The 18275-nt window shown below is 43.9% G+C and overlaps 1 protein-coding gene and 1 non-coding gene across 15 annotated transcripts; one reads left to right on the top strand and one right to left on the bottom strand.

Moving 5' to 3' along the window:
• Positions 1 to 53: 53 nt before the first annotated feature.
• On the top strand, positions 54 to 13236 carry DNAJC12 (DnaJ heat shock protein family (Hsp40) member C12). Of its 14 annotated transcripts, none has more exons than XM_086900113.1 (8): positions 56 to 343; positions 830 to 1043; positions 3522 to 3644; positions 4119 to 4236; positions 7153 to 7231; positions 8857 to 8996; positions 10214 to 10406; positions 12121 to 13236. In XM_086900113.1, the coding sequence occupies exons 4-8, from the start codon at positions 4159 to 4161 to the stop codon at positions 12213 to 12215; spliced, it is 585 nt and encodes a 194-aa protein (XP_086756239.1). In that variant the 5' UTR covers positions 56 to 343; positions 830 to 1043; positions 3522 to 3644; positions 4119 to 4158; the 3' UTR covers positions 12216 to 13236. The 14 variants fall into 14 exon arrangements, with proteins under 14 accessions (XP_086756232.1, XP_086756239.1, XP_086756230.1 ...); XM_086900112.1 differs by having other exon boundaries at positions 70 to 537; positions 3557 to 3644; XM_086900105.1 differs by having other exon boundaries at positions 70 to 537.
• Positions 13237 to 17962: 4726 nt separating this feature from the next.
• TRNAS-UGA (transfer RNA serine (anticodon UGA)) lies at positions 17963 to 18044 on the bottom strand. The gene has a single exon. It is a non-coding gene; the product is annotated as a tRNA-Ser (tRNA).
• Positions 18045 to 18275: the final 231 nt, after the last annotated feature.

Raw genomic sequence — 18275 nt, 5'->3', positions numbered from 1 at the left:
GCCCGCCGCGGGCAGCGCCACCGCACGTGACCGCCGCACGTGACCGGGCAACAACAAACCGGAGCACGTGACCGGGGGCGCCGGCGGCGTCACGTGGCGCTCGTGCCGCCTCACGCCCCCTCCCTCAGGCGGGCCCGCAATGGCGGCGCGAGGAGCCTGAGGGAGCGCTGAGGGCCGCGACCTGCCCGGCCCAGCCCGGCCCGGCCCGGCCCGGCCCCGCCCCCGTGCCCTCCCTTCCCGTCCCTGCCGTGTGCCGCTCACAGCCCGGCCGCGGTTCCTCCGCGCTCCCCGGTCGACGGCTCCCGGCAAATGGCGGTTCCGCTGTTCGCTCCTCGCCAGCCGCGTGAGAAACCCTCAGGGCTCGCTCTCCGTCAGGGTATCGCTGCCCCTTCCCGGGAACGAGCTCCCCGCTGCGGAGCCTCTTGCTGGGCTGTGCGGCAGCGGGCCAGGGGGAACCGACCCGGCAGGGCTGCCCCTGAGCGCGTTCCCAGCCGCGGAGCGGGGCCGGGGGCTCGGAGCGGCCTCCCTGAGCTGAGGGTGAGGGCGCTCATAGGGCACGGCCGCTGCCTGCCTGCTAAGGGAGCGCACAGCTGTAAGCTATTGCCCCTCATCCTGCGGGATAACACGTTAGCCCTCCTGGGATTCTGCATCGCGGTACTCGAGCTCCCGGGATGCAGGGAGCTCTTTTGGGCGGTCAGCACCTGTCTAAAGCACTGCTGCTTGGGGAATGGAGCCTGCGCGGTGTAGGAGGGACTTGATGGTAAGCGGCGAGAGTTGGGATTTGTTCGAATAACGGCCCCAAATTCCCGGTGTTTCCCGTGCTCTGCAGGGGTGTGAGCCGCTGGTCTCCCTGGTTTCCCGGTGATCTCTTGTCCCGTGGGGTGTAGGAGCAATGCCTGGTGCCCCGCCGGGACCGTCCCTGCTCAGCCAACAGGAGGTGCCACGCGTGGACTTTCCGTGGTGTAGTTTCTTTCCCCCTGGGAGTTCGGACTGGATAGAACTCGGCCTTTTCCCCGGGACTGCCTCCAACACGGAATTTTGGTGTAAGCTTCGAGGACAGAAATTTAAATATTGGTTTGTTGTTAGTGTTAGGCATCACGAGCTCTTTGCAGAATAGTATTAGTGGATTTAATACAATGGAATTCCTAAATTTAGTGGCAAGACCCAGGTTAGGCAGGTGGAATTTCCCTCTTGCAGGTCTTGATAACCAACAGCTTTTAAAAAAACTCGGGGTTAAAATTTTTGATACATACGACTTTAAAAGGAGTTACTTTATGGATAATTAACTTTATAGGAGGTCTTTGTAGGGGGAGGGAGGTTTAGTTGTTTTTGTTTCCCCTCTGTTTTTTTAAGGTGTTAACAACCCTGAAAAATATTGTACATAATGTTTTTCACGCTACCTGCTTCTCCAAATAAGCTGCAGGGTTAGCAGATCAGAAAGTTTTTATTATTCTAAGGAACTTTGTACGCAAGCATCCTTTCTCCTTCTTGCCTCTGAAGCTGAGGCAAGAGTCCTATTTCTTAAAAAGCAAGAGCAAGGTGCTTTTGTCAGCATATAAAGGGAAGGCGGGGCTTTAAGATTGGTTTGGTGGTCATTTATGGGAAGAGAGTTCTAAGGAAGAAATAATCCAGGTGGTGCAGATGTAGGATCTGAGGCTTTCTGTGAGGGAGTGGCTCGGGAATCCTAAAGCCTCCTCTGATCCTGCAGACACTGCGTTAGCAGCAGTTACCCGCACTGTGGGAAGTCAGTTTGGCAGTGCTTGGGTCCTCTTCTGCTCCTGCAGCTCTGAGCTTGTGTGTGAGGACAAGGATGGAACTCAAATATTGTGCCTTGCACTTCTCGTAAATGTGTTCTCTGCCCTCTGGAAGTAAAACCCATGAAGTCAGTTGAGAACTGGTCCTAGAATATTTGATGCACTTTATAGGAATAAATTCAAATAGAGATTTCCAGACTTTGCTGTTTTATTCAAAGGGTTATTTATGACTTTTGCAAGTTGTTGGTAAATGTCCCGTTACATTGAAGCAGAATTTAGATTTGCTCTAGGCTCTAAACAAATAGAATTGTCAATTTGTGTCAGAACTGAGAGACGGCTTCTGTTGGTGGCTGGGTACAGAGAACAAATATGAGATTTCCTCACTTCCAGAACAGTTTGTACATTCTGATCAACACCAACCACATGTGTAGGCAATAGTCTGTGCCATCTCCTGTGCTGCAATTCCCTTTTAAATGAACTTTATGTCCTGGGGCTAATCTTTGTGTGATGCATATGGCCTTTGTGCCCCAAGCACCAGGGATCTCTCAGGGGCACGGTGTGGGCACTGCCCTGAGGCTCCGGGGAGCTTGTTTCCTGAGAACACACAGCTGCCAGGTCCCAGCTTTGGCAGTGGAGTGCCGCCCCAGGACCTGGCAGCACGGAAATCACCACTGGAAGCCACAGGGGAAAAGGGTTAAAGAGCTTCCCTTTCACCTTAGGCAAATATGCAAGGAATACTTGGAAATACTTGGAAACAGGAATGCTGTTGGGAGGAGGGACAGCTGTTTGTTTTTTGTCCTCCCACAGAGTACAACCTATTTAAATATTTATGTGTTCTGTTATTAAAAGACTTGACTTTCTTTACTGTATTTTCTGGTTATTAAATTATGAATGGTGGAGATGGAGAGATTTGTAATTGCTAATTCTTCCACTTGTAGTGACATTGAAAAAAAAATTCTACTGTTTTATTTCCTCAGAGAAATATGTTGGTAGAGTTTTCTATCAGATTGAAATGGTTTCACCAAGGATTGCACTTCTTTCTTTTAATATTATTGCTTTTGGTTACTTAGTATATTTTATAATCTTAGTGGGCTATCTGAACATGCAGTAAAAGCAGATTTCAGACAATGCAACCTTGAAGAGAAAATGGCAGAAGCTTCATATTAAATGTCATTGCAGAACATTATGAATGCAGATATTAAAGCACTTGTGGATGTGAAAATTATATATTTGTTATTCCTAAATAGCTCTGAATGCCACTGGGTCCTTCATTGATTCACACATGGCCTTTTCCAGTCTTGGTCACATCCTAGGGATCTGTTCTTCTACAGGGTCACAGCATCTAGAACTGTGTAACTACTCACAGTATCTATTTGTAAGTGTCAAGGAAGCATCAGGATTTAATGACATGGAACATCTCGGGTTGCAGAGCTCTTGCAGGGGTGGGAAACGTAAAACCAGAACTCCTAAGGCTTCAGGGGAAAACGTCAGCAGGTGATTATGCTTAGGAAGTAATCTTTTGAAATCAACAGATCATGGATGACACCAAAGATGTCCAGAGTCTCTGTTGGGCTGAGGCCTTGGTCATAAATCATAGTTTAAAATTAAGGTGTTTCACCTCAATGTAAAATGAGTTTCACAAGGAACATGTTTTGCGCACAGTGCAGACCTTCAATACCCAGTCTGAAAGTAATTTAGCATGAGAAAGAATATTTCATTTGCTAGACACTGAGTGTTTCATGTCCTCAGGTAGTTTTAATTTGTCAGGTGTGACTGATGTACTGCTGCTGTTTGGTTTGGAGGTTTGTGCACCCAAGGAAGCCTGCAGGGAGTGAAGGTTGCCCCCTTTTTGTTGAGGTGACTGGCTGGCCTCTGTCAGGCTTTTGCAAGGTTGGTGCTTTGTTCCCCAAAGTTTGCCCCCCGTCATTGTTTTTTTCAGAAGTAATTCTCTTTTCTATAATTCCCCATCTAACCGTCTGGTCAAAGATGGTGGCAAAAGTTGCAAATAAACTCGATCAGAAAATGGCTCAGGTGCAGGGCAGGCAGCCTCTGGGTGTGGGCCTGGTTTGCGGTGGCTGCGCAGGTGACGGCGAGAGAGAAATCTCTGCCACGTTTCAGCGTCCAGAGCTGCGGTGTGGCCGGGAGCCACAGCGGGAGTGCCCGTGGCAACTACAAATCCCAGGGAGCAGTGCCGGGAGCGGCTGGGCGCGGCCAGCGGGGCCAATGGCAGCGGGCAGCTCCGTGCGGGTGGGCTGGCAGCGTTCAAAAGCGGCGGCCGGAGCTCGGCCCGCGCCCGGAGCCGCCTGCTGCCCTGGGCTGCCTCCGGCCCCCGTGGGAGCGCTCCCTTGCCGCTCTGTTCCACAGCCTCCCCGCCGCCTGGAAAGAGCTCTCTGCGCCGCTGCCCATGGATGCCATCCTGAACTGCAACCCGGAGGAGCTGGAGGATTACTACAACTTGCTGGGATGCGATGAGCTATCGACGGTAAGAGCCTCTCTCCCCCTCCGCGCCAGCTTATTCACAGTTTGAACGTGCTCGTCAATCTGCAGGAAGCTGCGGGCAGGAATGTTTGAAATGCCTCGTGCACCTTCTTTCTTGCCGCTTGTGGGATCTCCCTTGGAAAGCTCAGTTTTCCCTCCTGCGTTTTCTCTGACGTTAAGAGCCAGGAGTAAGGCTTAGGTTGAAAATGCCCTGTAGAGCAGGACCGGATTATGGAGAGAGCCAACTGCATGTGTTTGACAGCATCCAGATAATAGTTTGGAATATATATGATTGGTTTTGAAAACTGAAAAGGAGCTATTTATGTACAAGTAATACAATGGAAGTTCATAGCTTTAGGGCATTGATAATTCTGCTGAGTTTCTAGGGCTTTATATGTATTGTAATAGGCTTTAAAATGTATTCACTGGTTCAGATGAAAACAAAAACATTATATCTTTTACCATACTAATGTTTTTTAAATGCGTTTTTTTAAATTAAAAAATGTTTTTAATTATATTCAAACACTAGTTCTACTAATTTGTTTTGGTAGCAGATACATGCAGCAGATTTAGCTCAGCTATTTTTGAGTGATTTGCAGCTACATGAAGTGTGCATCCTGTTAAAAGTGTCCATACAGCTTTTCTTTTGCTAGTCTAGTGTGCTATTATTTTTTTCTTTTAATTTAGCTGTTACATTAACTGGAATTGTGTTTCTGATTTGGAAAAGGAGTTTTGATTATTCTGCTGTAATGAGGGATGTATTCAGTGGAGATAAATGCCGTCTTTTGCTCAGTAAATGTAGCCAGATGCTCTCACCTGTCCTAGTGGTGAAGTATAAAGATCAGGAGGAAACATCTTCGGTGTGTCCCAGAGAGAAATGGAAAGCTTTTCCTGAGGATACAGCTGGAAGTGATCCCAGCAGAGGGCAGTGCTCAGGTCCCCACGCAGCCTTGTTTCGCAGATGCTCTTTCTCGTTTCCTGCCTCACACTAATTCCTTAAGGGCTTAGCAATTAATGAACTGTTCAAGTACATGTGAGAATGATTTTTCCAAATCGCTTGAAAATGAAATTAAAGAGCTGGAATAAATGCTAGTGGGTCCTGAAAAACAAGCTGTCAAGTACTATTTGTTGGGAGAAGCAGCAGATGTTGCTGCACTGTTTTTGGACACAAGAGAAAGAACTCAGAGATCCCAAGCTGACCTCAGGACCCTGCACAGCTCTTCTGGGGTCTCACAGAAATGTGGAGCACTACAGGGGTTTTGAAGACTCACTGCTTTGTATAGGAGTCAAACATTTGGCACAGGCTGTTGTGGGCACACACAGCACACTCCCAGCTGCAACACTTTCATCTAGGTGCTGAATATCCTGCTCTTGGTTGGACCTGGTTAAATCTAAGCAGGAATGCTCTCAGTTTCTACAGATTTTTTGCTGTATTCAAGTAAACACAAACCAAGTTAATTCTTGGCTTCTGGTAGAGTTGAGCTCACAGACACCTACTTCATCTTCAGATGTGACAGGAAGAGGGGAGATTTAATCTCATCCTTCCTCAAGAGCAATGCCATTTGTGTACAGTGGGTACTGGAGATCTTTCTTGCTAAAACACCTCACTGTATATTTTATATTAATTTCATGTATGTTGTATAAACTTTTCTTTCTACTGATTTTTATTTTAAACTGTGGACTTCCGTGCTACCCTTCTGCTACATTTTAACCCTCTGTACCGATTTGAACTTTCAAGTTCCCCCTGAAGTAACTAAGTTTTTGAGATGGTAGCTGGCTATACAGTAACCAGGCTCACCAAGTTCTCTCTACAGGTGTTTTAAAGTGTCTCACTGACTGCAGATACACATTTCATCTGTCCCTCTGGAAGGAGCTACTGAGCAGATGAAAAGTGCAGATTTCTTAAGATAATACCGTAGGCCACATTTTTTTTTCCCAGAATGTGATGCCAACAAAATTTATACAGCTGGTTGAATGAACTGTAATTTTATTCTAAATAAAAAATATTACAATACTTAATTTGGAATAATTTAAATTGTATGTGGCTGTCATGGTTTGACTAATGAGGAATTTGTATAAACAGCCTTTGTAGTAGGGGAAAGAATGGTAATTATTTGGTGCCTTAGGGCAAATTGTGAAAGCTTGAGCTGAACTGGAATGATATAAAGAGGTTTTGGCTTTTGAATTGCAAGAACCAGCAAGATACCTGGAAAAGCACTAAGCATTTGAAAATCTAAGCTGCTGCCCACTCCAGTGGCTTCCTGTATTTTAACTGTTACTATGTCTTAGTTTTTCCAGTGGTTGTAATACTTTGTTATAACAAACTGTGGGAATTTGCAATTAACTGATAAAGTAATCCATGCCAATGTTCTAATGTTGATTACGAATCTATTCTACTCCAAGCCAAACTTCTTGCATGGAAATTTAACTTGAAGGAAGAGTGTGAACTACTGGTTATCGAGCAAGTTATCTTGGGGTATCCAAGATGGAAACCTCATGGGGTGCTGGCTGAATTTCCTATGAAGAGGATATGAAGGAAGCCACCTAAACCCACAAACTGATCTTCAGCAATGCAGAGAGCCTTTGCTTCTCGCTGTGAGACTTTGTTGAAAGTTAGAGTTGATTAAACAAAGTAAAGAGCAGCTGGAGTGATGCATTTTTCCTCTGTGGTCAAATGTCTTTGCATATCCATATTGGATGACTGAGCCTCACAAAAACAAGACTAAGGATGAGTGCATGGAAATGAGATTAAGTAAGCAGTGTCACTGGTGGCAGATGGTTGTTGTTACCTACTTTGCTTGTAAAATTGAACAGGACAGACTCTTTCAGCATTCTTTGTTGTTCCTTCCAGCCTCTTTTCAAAAAGAAAAGTTGCAAATCTTTTTTGTGCTTACTCACTTTGTTTCAATATTTTGTTTAGGTTGAACAGATTCTAGCCGAATATAAGATTAAAGCCCTCGAATGTCATCCTGACAAGCATCCTGGAAACCCCAAAGCAGGTATGTATCCTTTCCTGTGTAAAAACAATCTGCTTTTTTCTTCTATTAGCATGGCCAAGATTCAGCCTTAAAACTTTATTCCCCCTCAATATATTTCAATCATTGTGCACACTGAGCATGTTCTATTTAAATAGCAAGCTTGTGATATTCTTTCTAAGACTTGCACATTCCTCTGTGACAGAGCAGGAAGACACTTGTTGGATTTTTTTGATTTCTAGAACCTTGCATTATTTTTTTCTTTCTTCAGTAGATCATCTTTTAACACAGAATTTATTTCTGGAGCGTGTCCCTTCCTGGACCTGTGGAGCTGGTGCAGTTCCACGCTCAGGGTCTTTCCAGTGCCACACTTGCGTCAATCAGTTAATTTGCTGCCAGGAACAAGCCCATGAGGAACACATAAAATGTGGTTTATTTTCTTTTAATGGAATTTAATGACTGGAAGTGAAGAGAAGGCAGCCCCACGAGGAGCCTCTGTTTGCAGAGCAGCAGCTGATGTTTGTGTTGATGAGGAGGGCAGCTCCTCAGAGCTGGGAGGGCTGAGCAGCACCTGAGTGATTTGGAGCCAGTCATAATCACAGAGAGCCCCAGGCAGAGCTCACCAAGGCTGAGCTACAAAAAAGAGCAGCCAAGTGCCAAATATCAGAGCAGCTTTGCATGTCACAAAGAAATCTTATGTTCTGTCTTTACCTGAACATGCCTTATTTACTTTAAATACCTTTTTACAGTACTAGTGGGAATTTACTTTGTGTTTTTTATTTCATCAGCTTAAAGCTTAATAAAGAGTAATTAGACTTTTTATTTGTTGAAAACTAGTAACACTAGAATAAGAAAACCTAATCCAATTGTTCCCTCAGTCTCATGTTTGATTTGCAGTTATCAGTTTTGATTAGTGTTTGGGTGTAGTGTATTTCAAAAGAACTCTCTAATTTGTAAACTGGAATAAATGAATGATTGTAATAATAATAGAGAACTGTAACATAGGTGAGTCATAGATAAAGTGTAAATCTTTATAACCCTTCCACAAATAGTAACATGCAGCTGCATCCTTAGTAACCATTCCATGAAGAATTACCCTGTAGGGAAAAGCAAGAGCTCTCATTCAATGTCTGGATAACATTTTAGCGCACGTAGAAAACACACCTCATAACATGCACAAGTTAATTAATCTGAACTATATTTAGATTATTCTTCTTGTTTGTCAGTTCCTGCTTATCATTTTTTCTCCCTGCTCATGGTTGCTTTTGCTCTGCTCTGCCTCTACTGCTGTAGATCTCAGTGTGTTTTTTCTAAGCAGTGCTGCTCTAATTTCCCCTTGTAAGGTGGTCGGCAGGGGCTGCCTTGTGCCTTTCTCCTGTGTACTCTCTAAGCTTCTCTCAACCTAAATTTGTGGGCTTTTGAAGCTGGTAGACAAAGGAACATTTCAGTTCTGATTTGCAAATCCACCTAAGGTGCCGTGATCCTAAAGCCACGCAGAACTGTGCAAGCTGGGACCAGAACCACATCCCCTGCCACTTGCTTCTCCTTCTGCCTTCTCCTCTACTTTTCTCTGAGCTGCTGCTGCCAGGTCCCCTTTTGCATCATTTCTTTGCCAAACAAACATTGTTTTTGGTGTCTTTTTGGTCTAGTGGAGAATTTCCAGAAGCTGCAGCAAGCCAAGGAGACTCTGACTAACGAAGAGAGCCGTGCGCGTTACGATTTCTGGCGCCGGAGCAAAGTCTCCATCCCGTTCCAGCAGTGGGAGGCCCTGAGCAGCTCCGTGAAAACGGTCCATGCTGGTGGTGACTCTGGGCCCTCAGGAGCGGGGGGAGGGAGGGCTGGCCCTGAACAAAGATTGCAGAGAGTGAGGGGATGAGTTATGGTTCTGAGTTCTGCTGCAGTGCCGGGGTCTGGGGGTGGGAGTCGTGCAGAGACATTCCTGCACTATGGATGTTAAGGAAATTCAGGAAAAATTGCAGGGTTTCAGAAGCCCATTCACAGAAGGGCTTTAGGCCAGTAGTTTTAGAGTGAATTTATCAAATTGCTGCTTTTATGTGTGTTATAGAAAGTTTTAAGTAATTTAAGGGCTGTTTTCAAATGCTTCGATACACTTTGCTTTTGTAGGAAACTTTTATTTCTTTTCAAAGTTATGTTAAAGCTAGGACCTTTTCATAATATATTCTCCTTTTGGTATACTGCTTATCAGATGATGGTGTCTGATTAAATAAAGATCCCATTGACAAAATCCAGAAGATAGTTCCTTGAGACCCTGGGCTTCCCACAGAGCTTTGGAGGGGCCCTGCTGGGCTGCTGTGGTACCTAGGACAGAGGCAGGAATCTTTTATATATAAAATTCCTCCTGATTTTGCTATTGAGAAGATTTGGTAGCATGTCCCTAGTAGTGCTCAATTCCATAATATTGGATTATTTTTTTTCCTGCCTTATTAGAGTGAATGATAGTTACAGGGCTACATGGTCATATTTTTAGGCAGGTGAATAAAAGTTTCCTATGTCAATTCTGCCCATCTCAATTCTGTTTAGGAGAGAGGTTTGAGACACTTCAACTACAGCATTATGCCTGAGCTTAAATGTTTGCTGGAAATATCCAGTTAAGCTTAGTTCAGTTCCAAACAGATGTTATTCCACAGACTTCAATATTAAGTCTTTTCAAATTGCCTTGCCTTCAAAGGGTACTTTGAAGTCAAGGACAGCTTTGAAAATGAACTTTCTGAAGCCACTCAAGCCCTTTTAAAAAATGCTTGAATTCATGACAGAAGAAACTGGACAAAAAGCCCTTAAAATTCTCATGTACATTTTGTTCTTCACCCCATCTGACACAAAGTGTCCTCTCCAATGCTGTTGGTGGCAGCTGTTGCTTTCCTCCTTCCTGTTGACCTGCAGACTTCTCAGTTTAACCATTTATTGCAGTGATGTAAGAAACAGAAAGTAATTAAAAGCCCATTAAAACACAGGGTTTAATTCTTTGTTATGTTTGTGTTCCTTTAGTCAATGCACTGGGCTGTCCAAAGTAAGAAGGACCAAATGCTGGAAGCTCCTGACTTTGGCAATCCCAACAACATGACCAATGAGATGTGGACCCAACAGACGGGAGATGGATTGCTGGAAGGGAGCAGGGAGCAGGAAGATGTTGCAAGTCCTGATGTGCAACCACAGTCTTCAAAGAACCCAGACTCCCCAAGTAAGTGAAAACAGCAGTTACAGAAAATTGCAGCATCCAGGGATTGGCTTGAAACAGGGGCATTCAGTCATGAGAAAGTCTCCTCCAGAACAGTGTGTTTAGCTTGTAGCTTTTTAAATGTGGTTTTGGGTTGGCATTTTGGTTTGGGTTTTATGCTTTTGATTACTTATTTAATTTTGAAGTTTTCAGACGCTTCTTCCTCCCTATCCCAAATTTCTTTGTTTGTTTGCTAGTAAAAGCAGCAACTGGATAAGAAGAAAAAAAAAAAAAAGCTTCAACCAAAATGTAAAATTTTGTTTTTCTGATATATGAAAATGAAAAGTAAAAAGAGAAGGCAGTTATTTTCAGTGACTTTTTAAAAAATAAATTTTAAAACTGTTAAGTAAAATCTTTAAGTCTTGGGTTTTTTATCCATTTTTCAGTACTTTCGCACAGTTTGTATCAGATGAGTTAATGAGGTCTAACATCTGAGACTTGAAGGCTTCTATTCAAACAGTTATGTTTTTTCTAAGTAGTGTATGCACCAAATAAATGTGTGTTTCAAAAGTGTCCCCTACCAGTCAGCACTTCCTGGCTGTGGTTTAGGTCTGATCAAAGCTTCCTTAGCACCATGGGCTGCCTGATCCTTCAGGAGTTCCATCATCCTAGGCCTGTGTTAGCACGGAACTATTGTTCAACAAAGTCCTGGCATTTCTCCCCAGTTTGATCAAACAGGAGATTGGGGTGAACTGTGAGGTGAGCAAAACCTGATGTAATCCCAAACATTTGTGGAAGGCAGAAAATGGATAAGAAAATTCTACAAAGAACTGTATTTCGGACCTAACTGAAAACTTGATTTTGAAAAATTATGCTCTGTAACTTAATATTATTTACCTTTTTTTTTTTTTTTTGTAATTAAATCATCACTGTGTCCTTTGTAGAACAGTAAAATTTTGAAGTAAAGAAGGCATCATCTTGTTCTTTGTAATGGTGAATTTTCTTTGCAGGCACCTTCTTTCTCAATTATTTTAAAATTTATTTTCCAGATATTTGAATGGGAAAAACATCAAACTCATCAAGTGCATACTTTATTTATCCAGTGACATATATTTACATTGATAAATTAATGTAAATATATAAATAAATTAATAATTAGTTAACACTAATATATTTGACAGGATGCATATGCACTTCAATGTTTATACATGATGTTAGGATGTTGGTAATATTTTTGTTTTGGTCCAGCAAAAATTTATACATAGGGTTTTACTTTGAAACTGTGGCATTGTCTGTTCCTGTCTGCTGGCCTGGATGAATTCTGGACTACCTCCTACATGGTTATTTCAGCTCAAACAAGAGATTTGAGCACCAGCTCTGCTCATAGCATTCAGTTTGCAGGAAAAGGAAGATTTATCACATCACCATCTTCTTCATTAGATGAAGTCAATGCAATTTGTTGAGTTTTCCTTTGTGAGTACTCTTTAGGGACTGCCAGAGCCCTTGCTGTCCTCCTTCAGACCCTTCCCAGCTGATCTCTGTCCTGAAGGTCGGGGTTTGAGCTCCTGTTCCAACTCTGTGCTCGGATTTGTCAGTGCTGCTCAAGAGCACTGAACTGACCACTTTTCTCCTTACCCTTTTTTTTTGGGAAGACTGTCAAGTATCATTTAAGAAAATATAATTTTATGCATGTTTATAATAATTTAGTTGTTTTTCTCTTTTTTTTTTTCCCCCTCAGGATTTTCAGAGGGGAATTACTGGCACTTGCGTTTCCGCTGGTCCGGCGATGCTCCGTCAGACCTTCTGAGGAAATTCAGAAACTATGAGATCTGAAATGAGAAACACACAGGAGCATGAGATCAGCTGTTCAACTGTTCAGTATTTTTTTTTTTTTTGCCAGCAGTTATAAGTTATTTGTCTTTTGTATTCTCTGATTGTAGTGTGTTGTTCCAGCCAATGTCTAAATACTGGTTTATCACACATGCTGTGAGCGTTATGGATCGAGGTTTTTCTGTTCAGTAAGCAAAGCCTTTTCCAGTGTTAACATTAAGTGATTTTGTGAAGTTATCAAACATCTTATATATTGTTTCTTGTATTCTCAAATATTATGTAGTGATGAATACTTCTCTCCATAGTGTGAAGTTATAAAAAACATACTCTCAGTAGAGCCCTGGGCTCCAGGGTATCCTACTTAGCAAGGATCTTCTGAAAGCTTTATGACAATGGACTGTAAACAGAACTGTGCTTATGTCTCAACTCTGCTCTGCTTCACATCTCCATTGCATTGTACTCACTGCAGTGATTTATAATGTACCCATTACACACTTGTAGGAGAGTTGTGATCTGATGTTATAGATGAAATAAGAAGGTTCTTGTTACCCAAGGTCTCTCTGACAGATCAAGCACTCCTAAAAATCACTCATCTTCTACCTTACCAAGAACACTTTTTGCACCAGCTATTTGTTTTGGAAGGCAGTTCCAGAACTTCTCCAGATAGCAATTTTTGTCTTAAGATGTATTGGTGGAAAACTGAAGCCCTGTGGATGTGTGCCAGCATTGTCCTATGGCTTCACAGCACTTCCCCTCCCTGCTCAGGTGTGCTAGACATGGTTTTATCAGGCTTTTGTATGGCGAGGAATGAAAAATCAGAATAGTCAGCACTAACGTGTACAAAATCTCACATGAAAAGTTTTTGATCCTTTGGGCACCTTTTCAAATTCTACACTGTTGTTTATTTATTCTGTGTTTGTTTTCTTCTTTGCAAACTTTGCTAATATGTCAGCCTTTGACATTGTGGTTTTGTGCAGGCAAATGATTCCATCAGCAGCAAATAAAACTTCATGCATACAGAAAAGGGGTTGCTTTCATCCTTTAATTAAATCCCCCCCCCACCACAGAGATTCCTTTGGAATTCCTTGTTACTTGTGTTATCAGTGGGTAAAAGCTTAAGGAGTGCAGTTAGGAATCCCGGGCAGTGCAATGGGAAGTGGCACTGGCAAGTATTTCAATAAGGATCCTTGTTGGTGCACCGCTTCACCAAGGTGGAACGTGCCTCAGTGCACGAGAGAGATGAGACAAACAATTCTCTGTAACATCTGTTAAACATGACTGCTTTGCTTTTTATCTAGTGCATTTGCTGCTTTACTTCATACAAAGGTGTTTGCTCAAGAAAGACTTGTGGTCCATTTTCTATGAGGGACTGGAAACAATGACAAGCAGTAGTAACAGAAGAAGCTCTTACTGTATGAGAAGGATACCGAGTAATAAGGAACAATTTTCCCTCTAACAAAAAGGTGGGAATGCAGCCAGCTGGAGCACTTGGAATCAGACAGCAGCCCAGATTCTCCTCTGCCCATTTCACTTGCTGGTAAAGGTAAAAGGGATGGATGGATGGATGGATGGATGGATGGATGGATGGATGGATGGATGGATGATTTAGCACCTAACGAGCTGCTTTCCCTTGAGAAGTGAACATACAATAGACCTTTGAACAGCAAACTAATAGTCTGTGTCATTAAACTGATGTCATTATTAGCCAATCATTGCGTGGTTGGTTTTGGCAAAGAACCTTTGGATGTTTGTTCTGGATGAATAATTGCAGATATTTGGAAGGCTCTTAGGCCAGGACAAGCTCATGGCAAAAGTTTTGTTTTGCAACAACCTGCTCAAGATCAGTCCTGTAATTTGTATTTGCCCTCACCAGGAGGGCAGGTTCTAACTGGTGCTCCAGTACACCAAGGCTACCAATACCAATTTTTTTCCCCCCCTATTTCTGTAAATGTTAAACTTGAAATGGTCCAATTGTCTGTATTTCTTCAATTGAATGAAACTGTTCCTAACAGAGCAAACCCAGATGTATTGGAAAACAAGAGGAGCCTGTGTAGCCTGTTTTGCTTTTTATTCCCCAAAACCATGAGGGACCTGACTTGTTGGCCAGTAACAACAGTTAATTGGAATGAGTGGGCAGCCCAGTTCTCTCTCACATTAGAAAGTAAAGAAACATGCACCTGACAAATTGGTCAGTGTTAGATCACACCCCAAGCACAACCTGCTCATCTGTTTCTTTAAATAGATTGCACTTTTGTAGAAGTTTTTGTGTAGAAGTTTTTTGCTGGTAGGATGAGAAGATGCAGCGAATGTCCCAGTTGATAAATAATAATGTGGTGCTTTGGCCCCTGCACCGGTGAGCACCAAACATAATTCACCTGCTGGATCTTCAGCTGGGGCAGGGCTGGTGAGGTGGATCTTGGGCTCTGCCAAGGTGTGACTGAGGCAAACAGAGGAGTCTGTGGGTTTCAGGGGCCCACTGAGATTTTTAATCTCTCTTTGCAGAGTGGAAACAGCAGCAAAGGGTTGTCAGTGTGGGTGGGGAACAACAGCAACAAGCCCAGACACTATTTATTAGATCTGGGCCTGAGAGGAGGGCAGCTCTCTGCAAGGCATGGTGAGCTTCTATTTTTGTCTTTTGTTCCCCTTGTGAGTGCTTAGGTGGGCACTAAAGGGCCCTGAATGTTTTGGGTACGTGAGGGCTCTGATTTTTACTGTGCTGTAGCTCTGAGTGATTTCGTATGAAAATAAATCAAGTGATGAGGTGAGCCCAGGTCCTCTGGAGTCCAGGGAAAAGTGTTGCTAAAGCCTGGCTTTTACTGGACTTGGGAAGGCTGAGGAGTTTTCACCTGGAAGTTAGGAGACAGCAGGTTGGGGTGCAGGTGGATGGTGATAATGGTGATAAAAGTTGCTCAGTGCCATGTTTCTAGGTCTTTGAAGCTATTTCAAACAGAAAATAAGCAATCAATTATCCACTTACTTACACTGAAACTAAATAGCATGGGGGATTCTGGAATTATATAAAATTATTATATCTTTATTTGCAGCCTTTATACTTGTGCAAGTGCAGAATATAGAAGATTGTCAAGAATAAAACCATTCTCAACCTTTTTTTGTTTTGCCAGTATTTGCCAAGTGCCAGTGTATGAGTTAGTTTGGATGATGAATACTGACAGTATATGACTTAAAATCTCAGGCTGAGTAATGCTGGATGATAGGTACAGTCATTCCTTGATTGTTTTTTTTCCTCTTTAAATGAGATTTTTTAGAAAGGCAGTTTATATGTTCTATAATAGAAGCAAGTATCCTGATTATTAAAAGAGATACTGTGTATCTTTAATTTCCTGAGCACCAACATTGCTATCTCATCTTCCCAGCAGGCTCATCTCTCATTTCAGGATATGAAAGTGTAAGCAGCGAGGCTGTTGTAAAGCTGATGAAATTACACAGCGGAAGATAAAGCCACTGGGTGGGTTGTTGGGCTGTGTCACTCACTGCAGGATGGGCAGATGATTATCAGTTGGTTTCTGCTGGGTGTTTTTATTGCAGCCCGGTGCACACACTCCCCCTGCTGTTGGCACAAGGCTCCCTGTGCTGTCCCCTTGGCTGTGTTAACCTCACCTCCCTCGCTCGGGCTCTGCAGGGCTCGTGTCTGAGTCACGGCACAACTGGGAGCTCTCACTTCGGGCTCTGATGGCTCTAACCTGTCACACCCGGTGGAAGCTGCAGAAAATGAATTTTCATTCCTCCATTCCGTCTTCACAGGGGTTTGCTCTTTCTCTCACCATCTGGCAGAGCAGTAAAGGAGAGGGTTCCTTCTAGAAAATAAAATTTGCTGCAGACCTTCAGAAAGTTTCCAGTCTTGATGTTATAGTTACATATTATATTGTTGGCTTTTCACAAATGCTAAAATGAATGTTATGTGTATAAGAATGGGAAATTTTGTTGTATTAATATAGTTTCCTTTATTTCTGTTAGAAATAGTAGTATAATACATGTATGTTAAGCTATGACATAGCATTAAAATAAAAACTGCTTTTGTCTGTATAACCCAAAGACTGAAAAAGATAGCTACAGCCCCTTTTTTTCTTTTGTAAACTCTCTTATCCAGATGAAGACAGCAGTGACCAGAGCTCTGGGGGGAGGAATTTATTGCATTTCTGGTATCAGAGAATGTAAATCTCGATGGTGCCAAGAAGATTGATCTGTGGGGATGGGGGCAAGAGAAAACTAAACAGAAGAACACCAAAGATCCTAAGAAGAATGTATGAATATGTATGAGAATTTATGGATATGTAGGAGGGTTCTGTTTTTAAGGGACAATCCTTTGTCAGTAAGGTGAGCTCTCTTGGCTGAATGCAGACACACCCAGTCACATCTGTATACTTTATTTTTTTCTCCTAATTGTCTTCTCTTTATTAAACTTTTAAATTCTATAAAAATGATGTGAACCTCGTTTTTCACACTTGACATGTGTTGTGGTTCTCAACATTTTCAATAAAACAATTTACTTGCTGCTTTGTCAGAAGTGCTTCTCTTGGCAGCAAGGGCAGAGCTTTTCTGAGGAGATGCAGTTTGACTCCGGCCATCACTCCTTCCACAGACTACGTTTACTTTGTTCAGACTGTCAGAGCTACCCCTTTGCCAGCTGAGAGCTTCCATGGAGCCCTCAGATTTTTGCTGGGTGAAGGACTGTGAGCTCCTCCTCTTCCTCACAGCCTTTGTGTGATTGATATCCGTGAATACATGAAGAACGAGCAGGAATGGCCAGAGGGGTAAGGGGCTATTGCAGCTCTTTGGGTCTGGGTGCCTTTGGTGCCTTCTGCTGCTCGAGGCCCTCGCTTCCGAGGGATCTGAGCCTTCCCCAGGATCCCCACCTCCAGCCTTGGCCTGTCTGTGCCAATGCACTTGCATGTTTCTGTTAGAAACAAACACCCAAGCCTGAAATCCCCGGGAACCTCACTAGGGAGCACTTGGAAGCGTTCTTTTTGCTGCCAGCTTAAATAACTTTTGTTTGTTCCCCTCGTTCTTTATTGTTCTTCTTTCCCTGCCTCTATTTCTTGATTAAATGAAGTTGCACTAGCAAAATATGCTAGAAGAAATGGGTTTGCATATGTTTGTGTTGGGATTTCTCTTGTCTTTAAAGGAGAGAGGAGTGAAAAGTGGTTGTTGCTGCTCTGGCCTATTTTGACCCCTGTGGAAATAGCGTTTTTCGTATTTCCAGCTTTTTGTTTCTTGACTTTGCAAATTTTTCAGCCCTTCACTAGTGCTGAGGCCATCTGAGCCGTGAGAGCTCAGTTTAAGCCAATTAGAGACAGTCGGGGAACGTGCCTTCTTTTGTTTTGCATGGTTATTAATGGCATAATGACTTCCGTGGGGTTTTTCCATATTGTGTGTGTGTATGTGCATCCTCGTGCCCAGCAACGGGACCACCGGGACAAGAGGCAATGGCCGGAAAGTTCTGCGCAGGAACTCCCCTCTGAACTCGGGGAAGAGCGGTGACCGAGCACCGGAGCAGCCTGCCCAGAGAGGCTGTGGAGACTCTCCCATGGGCCAAATTCCGGAGGCGTCCGGCCGCGATCCTGCCGTGTGCTCTGGGCTCAGCCTGCGTTCCGACCTGCCCCGTCCCAGAAAATCGCTCTGGCTGCCGCAGAGGCCTTCGGCCGACAGAGACGGGAGCGGTAAAACTTGCACACGCCAAGGAATAGGAAAGGGCCGGCAAGGAACAAAAAAAAGCCCAAGCCCATCCGGGCCGCAGCGAGCAGGGTTCGAACCTGCGCGGGGAGACCCCATTGGATTTCAAGTCCAACGCCTTAACCACTCGGCCATCGCTGCTGATGCTGTTTTTCTACCCGGGCCGCAGCCTTATAGGGCGTTCCGCCCGCCGCAGGCCCCGCCCCCGACCCGCGCTGCCAATGGGCGCCGCCGATGGGCGCCGGCGGCCCCGCCCCACAGCAATGGCGGCTCCGCCCCACAGCAATGGCGGCCGCGGCTCCTCAGGAGTCAGTCCCGAGGCAGAGGAGACAGCGGCCATTTGGGGTTACATTTCAGTAAACATTTCTCCTG

Source organism: Cyanistes caeruleus, chromosome 8 (genome assembly GCF_971803275.1).
Source record: "Cyanistes caeruleus chromosome 8, bCyaCae1.hap1.1, whole genome shotgun sequence".
NCBI classification, from domain to species: domain Eukaryota; kingdom Metazoa; phylum Chordata; class Aves; order Passeriformes; family Paridae; genus Cyanistes; species Cyanistes caeruleus.
This window is presented reverse-complemented; position numbering and strand designations above follow the sequence as displayed.

Bases quoted from the DNA above. Each gene is read 5' to 3' on its own strand.
- DNAJC12 (XM_086900106.1), top strand. From the start codon at position 4,159: ATGGATGCCATCCTGAACTGCAACCCGGAGGAGCTGGAGGATTACTAC. The intron at 7,232-8,856 runs GTATGTATCCTT...TTTTTGGTCTAG, and splicing joins TCCTGGAAACCCCAAAGCAG to TGGAGAATTTCCAGAAGCTG. The intron at 8,997-10,213 runs GTCCATGCTGGT...GTGTTCCTTTAG, and splicing joins TGAGCAGCTCCGTGAAAACG to TCAATGCACTGGGCTGTCCA.